Source organism: Taeniopygia guttata, chromosome 4 (assembly GCF_048771995.1).
Source record: "Taeniopygia guttata chromosome 4, bTaeGut7.mat, whole genome shotgun sequence".
Lineage (NCBI taxonomy): Eukaryota > Metazoa > Chordata > Aves > Passeriformes > Estrildidae > Taeniopygia > Taeniopygia guttata.
Window position 1 is genome coordinate 46,448,406 of NC_133028.1, and position 15,124 is coordinate 46,463,529.

Genomic DNA, 15,124 nt, shown 5'->3' on the forward strand with positions numbered 1-15,124 from the left:
TCACAATCTTATCATTTGGTAAGGATCTTATCATTGGTATCATCTGGTGATGTTTGAATTGCTGTTTTTCCAAATACTATCCTGTGACCTTTTGGCACACAGAAAAGATAAACAAGTAACTTTGCTTCTATCATGACTTGGATGCAGTATGTTTTGTTCATGGAACATTTTGTTTTATTTGAATGTGTCAAGTATCCTGTTATATTAAATGACTAATGTACTTTACTTTCTTTTTAAAATATTATTTTTATAAACATTTTTAAGTATAAAAATTATTTTTCTCTATTGTTAACAGATTAAGCCTTTCTATACTGGTGTTGAACAAGTTAAATGTCTGTTTAATATGCTTCACCAAAATCTGTCTGTCTTTCCAAAGGGGCATTCCTTCCTTCTCCTTCTACCCACATTCCTTAGAATTCCTCTGTCTTTTTTACCCTTTTCCTCACAGATTAAATCCTCCCAATAGCCACAACCTCACTTGCTGGTTCTCCAATGTTATACTAATTTTCCTATGACCATTTCTTTGTGATATCCTGATGTACTCATCCTTCCTATCCTATTTTTTACAATCCTAGTCCAATTTGTTATTTTTTTTAAGTGATCCCTTTTTGATTTTTGTGAAATTGAGAGCAACCTGAAACTCATTTACCATTGTGATCAACTGGTGTGAAATCAATTATAAAATGAACTCTCTAAACGTCTTACACTGCTTGAAGGTGAGGTCATCTTTGCAAGTAGCTTTCTTGAGGGGAATCAACTAATTGCCATGAGAATAAAATCATTGGAAGTTTCACATTTAAAAATAAAACTCAATGTGAAATCAAAGACTGAAAACAAATAGATTATTATTCTGCAGCAGACAGAATATTTGTTGAAATACTTAAATAATGTAATTATCACTTCTGATTACTTTATGAAACCAAGACAATATGAACATTTTGGAAGTGTCATAGCACCTCTCCATCAAGCAGTTGGAGTGTTTTGACTCCTGTAACAGGGTTTGAAATGACTGTGTTGTATTTGGAGTGACAGCAGTGCACCCTCAGTGATGTCTGTGGGTTTCTATGGATACCACAGAGAACAGGATTTGTTCCAAACTCTTACCAGAGTGCAGAGGGTCAGTTAGTAAAGGATGCTCCTGGCCAGGTTCACCCATGATGTGACACCCTGGAAGCTGATGGAATTAGTCAGTCATCCCTGTTAAGCATCTGTGCTACAGATCTTTTATCAAAAGACTCTGCTGATGGATTCTGCTCTCCCAAAGTTACTTCTGACTGGTGGCAAATCCTCTGGAAAGCTGACAAGTTCAGCATAGTGAGCTCGTACCCTTCAGTGCTGTCACTTACCAAAATAGAAGACTATTTTTTTTGGACTGCGGATTGGGGGGGGGGGGGGGGTTGCAGATTTGCCTCTGTCTCAAGAAATCAGTGATTTCAAGCCCTCTTCTAGGTTTCAAAACATTCATAATACTGATATGCAATACCAACACAAACTAATAGAGGCTGATTGCAGTTCTTGCTTGTGATCATATAATTTATTTTTCCACATAATGCACCATCCAAACCAGAACACAGTGGTAAGTGTCCTTTCAGCTCTCCATTGGCTTAAAAAGAAAAACCCAAACTTTAAACCCAATCTTTCTTTTTTTTTTTTTTTTTTTGAAAAGAATGAAACTTGTTTTATCCAAACCGTTGTATCCACAGGGGGAAAAGGGAAAGAAAGGCAAAAAAGGGCCTAAAGGGGAGAAAGGAGAACAGGGTGCTCCTGGATTAGATGCACCTTGCCCATTGGTATGTCTTACTTGTGTATTGAAAGATCAGTCATCTTGCTGTAAACTGATGAAATAAGAAATGAGGGGAGAGGAACAAGCACCAGCTACTGTGTAACCCATTGCCCTTTGTTAACGCAGCTTCATCTCAAGTGCAAATTCTGGAGCTTTGTAAACCTCCTAATTGAGGTTAAAGTACCAGACTTAAGAACTTTGGGCTAAGTTTTTAAGGTTTTGCTAGTGGGTTTTTTGAGTTGTTTTGTTTTTCTCTTTTTTTTTTTTCTGCAAAATACGTTGAAAAGGAGCCAAATTTGGAATGTGCCAGAATCAGTGCCCCACAGGTTTAAATCATAAGCAGTCAGCTTGTTCCTCTTGCCTCTCTGTTGTTTTTTGTTCACTCCATTTAAGTCAGTACTGAAGGCATTTCCTTGACAGTAACATTGCAAGTTAATCTTTACAAACAGGGATTCCGTGGAGTTAAGGGGGAAAAAGGGGAGCCAGGCCAGCCTGGCCTGGATGGGCTGGATGCCCCTTGCCAATTGGTACAGTATTTCTCTTTCCTACCAACCCTGCATGCAGTTCCTTTGTTTGTAGTCAGCCATTCTCAATGTAAAGTAATGTTTTTCTGAGCTGACTTTACGTACTTCACGTAACACATGCATGTGCATGAACAAACCAGCTGCTTCAAGTGATCATAACCACCATGAGAGAACACACGTTTTTGTTGACACCTTAAGCCTAACTCTCAGCAATTTGCTCCCACATCACCTGGTAATTGATAAGTTTGTGTCCTTCCTCCATTTTCCCTGAGAATCATTGGTTTGTTACTTTCCTCGCAAAATACCCATCGCCTCACTCACCCTGAACCCAAGTTGTAGAAATCCAGCACAATGTTCACCTCTAATCAAGTCTGATGATTTCTGTCTGGCTCAGTTCCACACCCTGGCCTGTCCTACTGTAGCTACTCTGCACCCTGGTCTTCCTTCCAAATCCATGCCATCTTAGGGGCATGTTTTCACAATTTGGCCAAAATGAGAGTCACAAAGAGAAGGATGTAAATACTGTTTCTAAAAATAAAGGTTTCCAGTAAGCCCAGCTGGAGCTTGGCTTTCAGACCATCCATAAGTAATATTTGTGGTGTCTGGCCTGTTCATCAGAGTATTCAAACACATGTGGAAATAAAAAGCTTACCTGATGTTTGTAAGAATATAACGGTCTGCAGCCCAAACCCTCACTGTCTTTGTTATTTAATGTCCTCAATTTAATGGTCTTACCCCTGGAACTTACCCTCCTGGAATACACACAACACTCCCCACCCTATGCTAGCATGAATTCAAATTCCCACCTATACTAAAATGCTACTTCTTGACCCTCTCCCTTGTACCAATCTGGCAACAATGATTTTTATTTAGTGGTAAAGTAAGTTGGAACTCTTTTCCATGTAAGAAAGAAAACCCCAAATGAATAGTACATACACATTTCCTGAAGACACAAGGAGGACTTTCTTTTTAATTTTTCAAAGTAAAATTCAATCTGCATGTTCTGATATTGTTGGATGGTTAAGCACGGTTCTCTGAGATGAATGTTAAATTTTAGGTTTTGACTATAGCACTTCTATTTGAAGTCAATTGCTTTTTAATTATAAATGCATAGGCCATTAAGATTATTCCATAGTCCATGTTGTTTGCTTCCAATTAATGGTAACCATATCTCATATTTTGTTGGGGATGATCAAGCATGCTTTTGTAATTTAAAAATGTTTCTCTGTCTCTGTATTATCATTTATATCTGAAGATTCACTAACAATCATTGATGGGTCAAAAATATCATGTTTGGAGATAATTGCTAGAATAAGCTGTTTAGCATGCAGCACTGTCTCTTGTTTAGGCAGCAAGTCATTCACATCAGACCACATGCAAGTACATTCAAAAATCCATATTAACCATTATCTTCACATGTAGGTTAACATTAAGTATTGGTATTCTAAATTCTAAGAACTCTAAAGGTCTGATTTTTTTTCTGCTTATGCATAGTCTAGTTACATTGTATGTGCTCCTAATTCTGAGCATATAACTCCCTGAATAAACCCTGGATAGCCATGTAAATTGGAATTAGATCCATGAAAACCAGGATGACTCTGGTCAAAAGCTGGCTCTGCTCTTACTGGATGCATGGCGATACATGAAGGTAGGGTAGCAACAGAAAAGGAGTGAATCCCACTAACATGAGAAGAAATTAGATGGCCATACTGTCCAAGCACTGAAATAATCAGTGGTGTCGTACTGCCCTGCTCCCACTGCTGATGTTTTCTTCCACTGTGGCACTCAAGGTATGTTCAGGCCTTAAGATTTTGCTGTTTCATTCAAAAACTGACATAGAAAGTGAAAAGATCCTATCCCCATTCAAGTCTTGCTGTCTTATCGCAGGGTGACCTTTGAACGAGGAGCCTATAAAACGTAATACTCTCCAGATAAAAGTGATAGTATTTTTTTTTCTCACTGATCTTGTACATTCAGATATTATTGTGAATAAAACAGATAATATTTAAAATAACATGTAACCTGAGCTCTAGTAGCAATAAGAAACTGATAAAGATCCCCATGCATGATAAAGAAGTTCTAATGATCTAGAAAAAAACCAAATCTTTCTGGCAGAGAAGTGCATGTTTGTATTTACAGTGTAAACCTTCCTGCCTTTAGCTTTTCCTTCACTTCGAGAATAAGAGACGAAATTAGTTAACTGGTAGCTACTTTTTACATAGAAAATCAAAGCTGCTTCAGCTATTCTAACAGATGTTGATGAACTATCTGAACGTCCAACTTACTTATGCTCTTTTGGTTTTTTTTCATCCTTTTACTCCCTTTCAAACAGGGTCCTGATGGATTACCAATGCCTGGCTGTTGGCAAAAGGTAGGATGGGCAGAGCTTTTGCTTTTCAGGAGCAGTATGCCCTTAGAACACAGAAATGCCTGTCACAATCATAGTGTATCAAGATATGCTTCAGAGCCTCCTAGACAGACATATCCAGCAATGCAAGATCAGACCTCTCCATGACAGTAGTTCATGTGATATGTTGTAATTTATGTAGAATAATTCATTGAGGCAGTAGAAATAGTTGGCATTAGTTTCATGAAAAGTCCAAGACTTTTATTTTTTCACATGAAGACTCACACATCCTTTGGTTTCTGCAGATGATCAGTGCTTCCTATTCATTATAAAAGCTTATGGATGTGGCATTTTTGTCAAATTTTTCTGTTGATGTATTATTATATTGGCTTTCTGGGATACCGAGAAGGACAGTGTATCCAGACCTTTTCCTTTGCCTTTCTTTTCTATTCTTCAGTAAATCCTCCTGGGTTTTGTGTTTTATGGCAATATTAAATGACAACATTATTTTAGTAAATGTTTAACCTAGACAGTGCTTGATTTAAAAACTTAGTATTCAGAATAATATAGTTGGAGGGATACTGGCATATAATATATCAGAAAACATGAACATAAGTGAAATCCCGGGTACATTTATCTCTGAAGAATAGTTGGTGCTGAGGAAATAACTATCCATATTTGCAACTCTGCCTTATCTATGTATTTATAATAGATGTCTGAAATATCTTACTAATTTGATTAATCTGTATCTTTTTGTCTCTGCAGTGATGAATCTAACCTTACAAGCATGAAGTTGTGTATATAGTGCTCCACTTTTTTTATTTATAGTTGAGAACTGAAAATTTGATTTTGCGAGTCTGAGATATGTTTACATGTAGCTGCTTCTACTTGTTTGCAACAGTCCATACATACATCTTTTTTTTCACCTACATCTGCAGTTAGACGATACAATAACTGCAGGATAAACCTGTAAAGATTGTCTCTCTAATGGGAGAGATCTCAAAACAATGATCAATAATAGAAATTAATATTTCTGTAAATTCTTATATTTTGGCTTGTGGATATGCATGGACAATGAGTGCCATGAACTAGTTTACAAGAAATTGTGACCAAATAAGAGCAAAATGCTATGAAATGTACTGTACCAGCTGCTGTTGGAGTTTATTGACTTGGCTTTCATGTCCATCTTAAACACGTCACTGATTCATGACACCGCATCTGCTCGTATGAACTAAAAGCATGAGTTTGTGTGCCAGACCTGCTTGCTGTGTGATCATGAGTGGCTGTTGACGGTGACCTTTGATTCCAGCTTCTGAGTCATTTCCTTTTGTCATCTCAAGGGAGTCACACCATGGCTCATTGCTAAAAAGAGATAAACCAGAGGAGCATAGAAAGAGGCCTTGAATTTTTGGGGAATAGCATTCCAGCTGCAGGTGGATGGCTTCCATGCTTGTGGGATACGTGGCCCCTTTGCTCAGAGAGGGCCTGCCTGTTGAACAGCATCGGTTTGCCTTGCACTGCTCACAGTCGTGAAGACATTCACGATAGGCCCTGTCGAGTCCTTAATCAAGAGGGACAGAAGTTTGAGGAAGAAACCAGACTTATCTGTGGGTTGTTTGAAAAGGTCACAGAGGTGCTGCAAGGATCATTTGATGGCAGACACCGCCTGAAACCAGATGCTTCTCAACCTCACTCGAGGATGGACAGAGTGTATACACTCTGCATATTGTATTTTGGGACTGCTGGAGGAGAAAGCACTCCTGAGGTGGGGATGAATCCGATCATCCTCCAGAGGATGGAGGATGGAACAATGGAACTGACCAGAGGTGTATGTATCATGGTGTGGTTTTCAGGTTATTCACTTTAAATTACACATAACTAGCTGAACTTCTCTACGGGAATTTGGAAGCAATGGTTGGTTTTGTTTCCTTTTCCTGTTTCTGTTGCCATGAAGAATGCATTTCAATCATCTATTCAACATTTGTGGTGACGGCATTGAACATATTCATTTTGTTTCAGTATTAGCAGTTTTTATTTCAGAGTCTTTGAAGCCTCTAAGTCTAGAAAAGAAAGAGTTTATTTTTGTGTTTCACAGAATGATGTATTCATCTTGCTTCTTTTATTTTGTTATGGTGATTTTAGTGGACATTATTGCTCAAAAAATATTGGAGAGAAACAATTCTGTGTGATTATCACTGCACATTTGTCACCACGCTCCACTGTTAAATGTGTTGATTTTTCTCCCTTTCTGTTCAGATGGCTTTCTAGAGAAACATTTCCTTCTCCGCTTTTTTTTTATTGCTAATACGTAATTTGTGCACATTTGTAGTTTTGCCACGAGGTATTTTTTACAATTTTGGGTCTTCATATGGTGCACTGAAGTTAGTTTGAGAGTATAATTTATGAGAAATGGTGCCATATTTGGCAGATGGAAATTCTTTTTATATCACTTCTGTTCCTAATGTATATAGCAGGATCATCCCATTTTTAGAGGCTTTTTTTTTTTGAGGAGTTGTCTTTCCTATGTAGACCAAAACTAAAGTTGAAGAAGACAGCTTGTCTCCATTCATATGAGGGGACCTTATGCCCTTCTTGGAACGCACATTTTTCCTTGCTCCATCAGTTCTAAATCATGTGAAGATGGGGTCACACTTTTTGTATTGCTTCACAATCTCAGATCAATGGAAATGCCACTATAATGGAATATTTCTCTTTGATGAATCTTTATTGTCATTTTGGTATATTGGAGTCAAACCCAGCCTTTCATTGAGGAAAACCCAGATTTTTAAAGCAAGAGGTCAATTTAGTGGCCTCCATATGTATTTTTACTGCTCAGTTTTGTCTTTCCAATTGTAAGAAATAAACAGATGTTCACAGATATAGGAAATATGTTTTGTTTTCCCTAAATTTTCAGAGATGCAAGTATCAACCTGTTTGAATAGTGATGATTGCAACAGTGAAAACCTTTAGGAGGCACAGACAGAATATAAAACGTTATCAGAGTGTTACAGGAACTATGCCACTGAGGGCCTTTCAGAAGGAGGGCCTTACAGTAAGATGAAATGTTTTTTAAAGGTCCTTCAGAGTATTTAGATGCAAAATCAAGTGGGATGTTTATTATCTGCCTTGATGATTTAGCAACTCCATATTGAGACTGTCCACAAACACAGCTCATTTAAGAAATAGCAAGAAGATAAATAATGCTGATAAATAATTAGCACCTTCTTTTTCTTTTTTTTTTTTTTTAATTTTCTGTAATTATATTTTTTAACTGACTCTTAGCATCCATTTCTGTATGCACCAATAAAGCTAGCAGAGCTTTGGTCCATGGTTTTGTCATTCAGGAAATAATTATAGATGCTACTGTTAAATGTTAGTCAAAACTCAGCTCTCCTTTAACTCCCTGACACTGAGACCTTACTGAAGAAACACTTAAGCACCTTCATTTGCTTTATTTGCTGTCTTGTAAATTAATTTCTTTAATAAATCTCCAGCAGGTAGGAATACTTTTTTTCTTAAATAATCTTACTTGGCTTTTTTAGCCTTTGTGTTGTTCAATATCATGAAATGTTCATTTCTTTTAAATAACCATGAGTGAGCATTAGATAAACAATTTCATTTGAAAGGTTAAACTACATACATAGATTTGTCATTAATACTTGCATCTCAGATTGAATTGAAATGAAACTTAAACATATCTAGAAAAGTTGCATGGTCAGTACAAGAAAAAAAAATAATTTGGTTTAATATTTCGTCAAGAAAAGCACCCTGTGAAGACTTGCAACGTGTTTGTTTTGTTCAAGAAGCAACTATTTCTGGTGCTATTATATCTTTTTCCTTTTGATGGCAAAGCTACAGTTTGAACTGCCAGTGTGTTGTTGTATCTTTTAGTGGCATTCCTCCAGATAGGTATGATTTGTTTTGTTTAGTTTGTGACAGGAACAGTAGTTCCTATACCAGTCTTTTCAGTTGCAGAAATGTGTAGTGGTATTAGTCTACACAGTTTCTATATCCCTGACTTTTTCAGGTATGATTAATCCTTGTTTCTTTGAGAGTTTTCAGTATTTGTTTCATATGAAGTTTTGTAATTATCTGTTACTCCAATGCATTAAAACCCCATTGTGCAGAAGTCCCTGCTACAGATGCCGCAAATCTTTTAAGCACTGTATGGAATATGTCTGACATATATGGTCCTTGTCTTCATATTCATAGACTAACTATGGGAAAGCTTTCTTTCAGGATGCTTCGGAAAACTTTTTATTTTTTCCTGCGGTAAAGCATGAGATGTTAAATGACAAAACAATGTATTTTTGCTTTATATTTTTATTTATTGCTGGTCGTGATGTCATATTCTGATAGTGTAGCAAAGCAGAATGATACTTTTCATCCAGTTGTTTGTATATTCTTTTAGTCTATGGTGTAAGTAGTATGAATGAGTTTCAGAACACTCGAATCCATATATCTGCACATGTGTAAAGTATAGAGTTGTAAAAGGAATAATTCTTAAGGTTGATGTACGGTGTGAAAAGTTAGCTTTGGCCCCACTGAGCATCGCACCCATGGACGGGGTGCGTGTGACCACCCGTTACTTGGTTATGCCACGAGAGGGACAAAGCAACCCCAAATGAGATCAGCAGGCCTTTGGTCCTCGTGGGAGGCTGGGGGCTGGGCCAGGATCCTGGAGCCCCGTGGGGTGTGGAGGGAGTTGTCCCAGTGGCCGCCCCAGAACTGGAATCGCAAACCCGGCTCAGCCATGCAAGGTTCCTCCCCTGGCTGTGCCTCCCCAGCCCCGGCAAGGCCAGGGAACAGAGATGAGTCCTCTCCTTGCAAAGCTCTTTGAGACATGCAGGAGGAAGGACCCAGGTGTTTGGCTTTATAACGAGGGGAGTATTCCCACCTTCAGCAGTGGGGTTTTGCCTACATCAGGACTACTTCAGTAAGAACTGCAGAGACATTGTCAGCCTGTTTATTGAAAGTGATGGAGAGGTTCAAGGCATGCAGAAGTTGACCCTTCAAATTTCCTGATCTCTGCTACTTGACCATCTTGTATTACATTTTTAAATCTCTGTATTTTACCTAATGAGATTCCTACATTTTCACACTAAAGGCTTACACAAAACACATCTGCAAAGATAGTGGTCAAAAGAAAGTCTAATCTGTAGTCATTGCAAAAATTCTATTTCAGTGACTGGAATTAAAACTAACACTTGATTTTTTTTCTTTTCTGCCATTTGTTTTTATGGATGTCAATGTTGCTGTAATGTACAAATGAAGGTTTTCTTGCACCCTCTGTTATTAAAGTATTTTACGTGGTGGTTGGATTCATTAAATGCAGTTAGAAACAAGTGCCTGCCACCATCATTTCTGTAAAAGATACTCTACAGAACAAATTGAGTTTGTATTTTAAAAGGGATTTGGAGTGTTGTTTTTGTTTCATTTTTTTTTTAAATGCATCCAGTTATCAATGCTGCTTGGAAATTGAATTTTCTTTGAAAGCAGGGGGCCTTAACTTAACCTGGGACCGTTAGTGTTTTACTTGTTTCTATTTTAAAAAGAAATTGTATGAATTTCCCAGATCCCATTGGTACTTGCACACTTCCCTGAAGTATTATGGAGAGTTGGGTTGGTGGAAGAATGTTTTACATATTGTTAACATATATGTGGATATTCTTATATTATTGTACATGTTTGGGAAAATATCACACAACTTTAAAAATGTTGCTAAGATGTATGTATCTGAATTTTTCCTTTGGAAAATATTATATATTTTTATTTGTATTTTTTACTTTTTTAAGTTCATCTATATGTGCCGTTATTTTTGTATTGAAAATGGTCTCATAAATGAGGTAGAAGAGATAAAGATACAAAGAAAAGTAATTTGGCAAGGATTTCAGTGTTTGGGGGGAAAAAATACATGGGTCAGCATCATATTATCAATACTAGAAATATTTTGAGTGTCTTAGCACTGTAAATATGTCACAAGACCTCTTTTGATGAGTAGTGTAAAGAATTGCAAGGTTTTAATCACCCATTTTAATTTGTTATATTTACCACTTTCTTGTGGCCACTGGTCTGGACTTAATTGAACCCGATCAAACAGCATGCTTTTGTTTTTATTATTAAAATTTCTCCTTGTTTTTCAGTTGAATATTGTTTTGTTTTCTTTCAGTTTTGTACTTTGGGTTTTGTTTCTTGCTTGTGAGAAGTTGATCTTCAGAATTATTTTTACACTATTTATGGTTTATTTTCATAATGTAAAAAGTGTGTAATTATTAAAATATTAATCCAACCATTGGTGCTGATTTTGAATAGTTATAAAGTTCTTAATGTTGATGCAAAAAACTGTTTTAGTCTGTCTGAATTCGAAAACATATGCTGCTTTGTGCCAGCTTGAAATTTGAAGTCTAGACCAAGTTGTGTCAGACATTCACACAAAAATCAGGGTGTCTGCCACGTGTGCAGTAAGAAAACTCACCTTCCTCTTTGTTTTCTTAATGTGTCTTTCCCCTTCAAAGCAGTGTCTCTTCATTATCTTTTCTAAACAGGCAGCATGGGCTGTGGGCATCCGCAAATTATGTAAGGAAGAAGCTGTGCTGCAGAGCTTGGAGCCTTTCCTCACTCTGGGAAAGTTGCAAGGATCTGTGTATTCACCAGACGTCGAAACTATGGCTTGGGCAAGTTCAGAGGCACCCTGGGATCTAAAGAAATAAAGCTGAAAATCACCAGTCTCCCTTTTCTGTAGTTCTGAAGGTGAAAAATAAGCCTGAACTGCTGAGAAATAAAGATCTGCACAGACAGTGTCACAAGTAACAGTGCAAGCTAGAAAATTGAGGGTCTCTTTTTCACAGATCCAGCTTGTTCAGAAATGATGGAACATAATAATTATTACAAAATGGTATATTTTTAAACACTCTGGTTTAAGAAGACATACATTTGCAGGAGTCTCCCTGAACAAAATATTTTAAAAGCAAAAAAAAAAAAAAATCACTGAGAAGCAGCTGTAATTTCTTGAACACATTATTTGTTTGGATTTTCTAAATCCCAAAATATTTCAGAAACAGAACATTCCATATTGTTTCCCTTTCCATCACCTCAAAAAGGCTGCCACTGCAGGTGGAGAGGTTTGGTCTCTCCTATTAACTCTTGCTAATTCCCATAAATGTCCATTAATCTTATCTAGCTCTATTTTAGACTCTTGGAGGGACTAAAAATACCTTTGCTCCCTTTCCAGGATTAGGTACTTCCAGCTTAACGTGCTGTGTTCAGCCAGGCTGAGCATGTGGCCCCGAGGGCTGCAAGTGCTGCTGTCACCCCAGCTAGGCAGGCCTGATCCAGGGAATGTCCTTGCTTCAGCTGTGCCAATCTTGCCCTTTTCTTGCTTTCATTTTTTCTCCTTTCTTCTGCTTTCATAGAGAAATGCAGTTCTGGATGTCCTGCCAAAGCACAAACGTGTGTTCTGAGCTGCTGCCAGAGCCAACACCCCATGGGTTTCCCATTCCATGCTTTGACATCATCCCTGTTATTTTTCACTTCTGTGCTCCCTTTAGATGCTTTAGGGCCAAACCTCAGGTAACCAATATGATGCTACGGCCTTCACATCCTACTGCACCCATGGGACATGACTTTCCTCTGGCATTGCCTCCTATTCACATGCCTCTTTCATAATTTTGTGATGTGTCAAAGCATACATACAGGACTGCATGGGAAATGCCTGCCAGTTCTGCCTCTTTTTTTTTTTTTTTTTAATGGAGCTTTAATGAAATACTTACAGGCTATTATGCAGCTCTGCCTTGTGGACCTACTAAACCTGCTAATCCTGACCCAAATAAAAATTAATGCAACAGAAGTGGCTTTTTATGTACTCTTCTCACACAACTTCACCTTGTGGTTCCACTGTAATAACACACAAATGTTAAAAAAAAAAAAAAAAAATTAACTAAGGAGCTGACAAAGCATTTCTTGTTCCGGCAAGCAGTAACAACTGCACCCAAACAAATACTAAATGAAAACAAGGGAATGCCAAAACATTTAAGTCACATTGCTGCAGGCAGTCTTTCTGTCTTCCCAGGGTTACTAATTTGTCTTCTGTTGTCTTCTGTAAATTTCCAGATGGAGGGCATTCTACTTTCCCATCTCCTAGATGTAGTAGGAAAAAAAAACCACTGGTTTGCTGCATATATACATATCTATACATTTATGTACATATATATATCTTTATATTAATTTATTCATGTGTCTACTTGAACATAAATAAATGTGTGTGTGTGTGTATATATATATATATATATATGGCCAGAAGAGTTCAGAAAATATTATACACCAATCTCTTCAGAGAGATCTCTGTCTGCTAGTATAGTTGTACTCAAGCTGCTTTATTTATCTCACAGATCAAAGGTGGACATGGCTCCTGTCACATAACCAGGATGCAGGGTTTTTTTCCATGTGCTTACACCAAGACAGAATGTTCAATAGCTAATAAATATCCTGATTTTTTTTTTATGTGCAGGTTACAGCTTGACTGAGTTTCCAAAGTGCCCACACCTAAGTGGAGCTGTCAGAAGGTTTTTCTGACATCACCTTTGGCTGCTCCCTCCTGGAGCTAACAAGTACCTGGTAACTTTTTTCCAGCTTTTAGGATCTCTCTTGTATTTAGTATATTAAAATCACTGTGAGGTAATTGATTCTGGTTGAGATAAAGCCGATAAAAACAAATGCTGATAACACACCTGGTGCTTAACTGACTCGGGGCCCTGCCAGACCGGTCACTGCATGAACTCACAGGCAAGTCCAGTTCCCTTCCAGAGCAAAGGCCAAGCAGCTGCCTGTCCCTGAGAAGGTGCAGACAGCTATGGTTTGTACATCTTTAAATTTCTGTACTGAAACAGGTCGTCGATGCAGAACAATTTCCACAGCAAATCCACCTGCAATGGGTTTACTTCTCAGGATGCACCAGCAATATATTGCTTTTCAGAGGAACTTCTTCACCGTTGCATAGGTAGCCAGAGGCACCTTACGTGGATGCTCTGGGTAACTGTTAGAAATATTCTCCTTTTCATCCTTCATACAGGAAGCCAGGCTGCTAGTTTCTGGTACCATGCCAGGACAAAGCCCATAAAATCATGGAAGAAATAAAATTAAAATGTTCATAAAGCAAACAGAGCAGGATGAAGTAAGCAGCATGTTTTGGTTTGCATTTTTGGTGTTTTACTAAAACACAAGTATTGTGGAAAAGAAAAAAAAAAAAAGAAACTATTTTAATTCTACTATATATCATGCAGAGATAGCTGCCAGTATTTACTGCATAGCCTTATGAGGGCAAGTGGTGCTGCAAAGGCCTGTGTCTGGGTCAGGGTCTCTGCTAATCTTGGGAGACTCCATGTATGAAACTTGGCAGGCTTGCTCCTGCTCATAGTATCAAGAGTGTAAAAGAACTGTGAGCCAAAAGGGAGGGATATTTCCTTGATTGTTAAGACCCTTTCCATGGCTTTAAAGGAAGAGAGAAACAATTTCCCCCTTCTACTTCACCTGCCGCTTCAAGCTTTCCTGGTGAGGTTTGCTGTTCCTTCAAGCAGTTACTAAGCTAGCTGTGAGCAAACCTGCTTTTGCTAAACCTGAAACAAAAGCCCTGATACAAGGCTGTCAGTGCACGCTTCTAAAGAAATACCAGCACAATATTTTGCGTGTACCTTAAATTTGTTTGTGGCCCAGAGTTTCTACATGAGCAGGACAAGGCAAATCAGCATAAACAGCTGAGATTTTCTGGTGTTGGCATTGGCAGCAGCCCTGGAGGAAGGGACAAAGCTGTGCTTGACACCGACAGAGAGCAGGCACCAGCCCAGTGTGGACAAACCATTTCTCCTGAAATGCTTTGGGACTCTCAGACTTGGATGCTGCCTGGCCCCAGCCCTTCTGTGCGTTGCTGGTACACAGGGATTGCTGCTAAGTCAGTATGTAAGGTGTAGTACAACTTGAACTGCATCTACCCTATGCTAAATGTCATTGCCCAGTTTTCAGAGATGCAGGCAACACAGGAAAACATTGCAGAGAGCATTCCTGACAGACTCATGCCTCGGCTCTGTTTGGATGTTAGCCGATCTAAATGCCTGTTCTCTTCTTGAGGACCTGTCAATGAATTTCATCATTGCCTGTACAATACTGCCCTAGCTGATAGTTTTGGCAATTCCTACATGTCTTTTTAAGTCTTTCTGTCTGGACAAGGCACTGAAGACAGGCAGCAGCTGTCTGTTGCTGGGACATAGAGATAGAGCTGCTATGACTTCTACTGCTGTTAGCTGGTGAGGCAGGGTTTCCAATGGAGCAGGAGTATAGAATGTCAAACTTTCAAATTTAACACTGAGGAAGCTCAAGTGAGTGACTGGATGGAAAGAAGTGATGTCTAGAGAAGCAGAAAGGTGGCTTGCTGGCAGAAATATTAAATAAAAAAAAAAAAAGTCAGGAAATGTGTTTCTT

At 38.3% G+C, this 15,124-nt stretch overlaps 1 protein-coding gene across 1 annotated transcript in view; it reads left to right on the plus strand.

Moving 5' to 3' along the window:
• COL25A1 (collagen type XXV alpha 1 chain) overlaps positions 1-10,943 on the plus strand; it is a 298,386-nt gene extending 287,443 nt beyond the window's left edge. Inside the window, exons 35-37 of the mRNA XM_030271602.4 lie at positions 2,233-2,310; positions 4,640-4,678; positions 5,420-10,943. Coding sequence (XP_030127462.2) covers positions 2,233-2,310; positions 4,640-4,678; positions 5,420-5,422 — 120 coding nt within the window. The 3' untranslated portion in view covers positions 5,423-10,943. The remainder of the gene's footprint in view (positions 1-2,232; positions 2,311-4,639; positions 4,679-5,419) is intronic.
• The last annotated feature ends 4,181 nt before the right edge of the window (positions 10,944-15,124 follow it).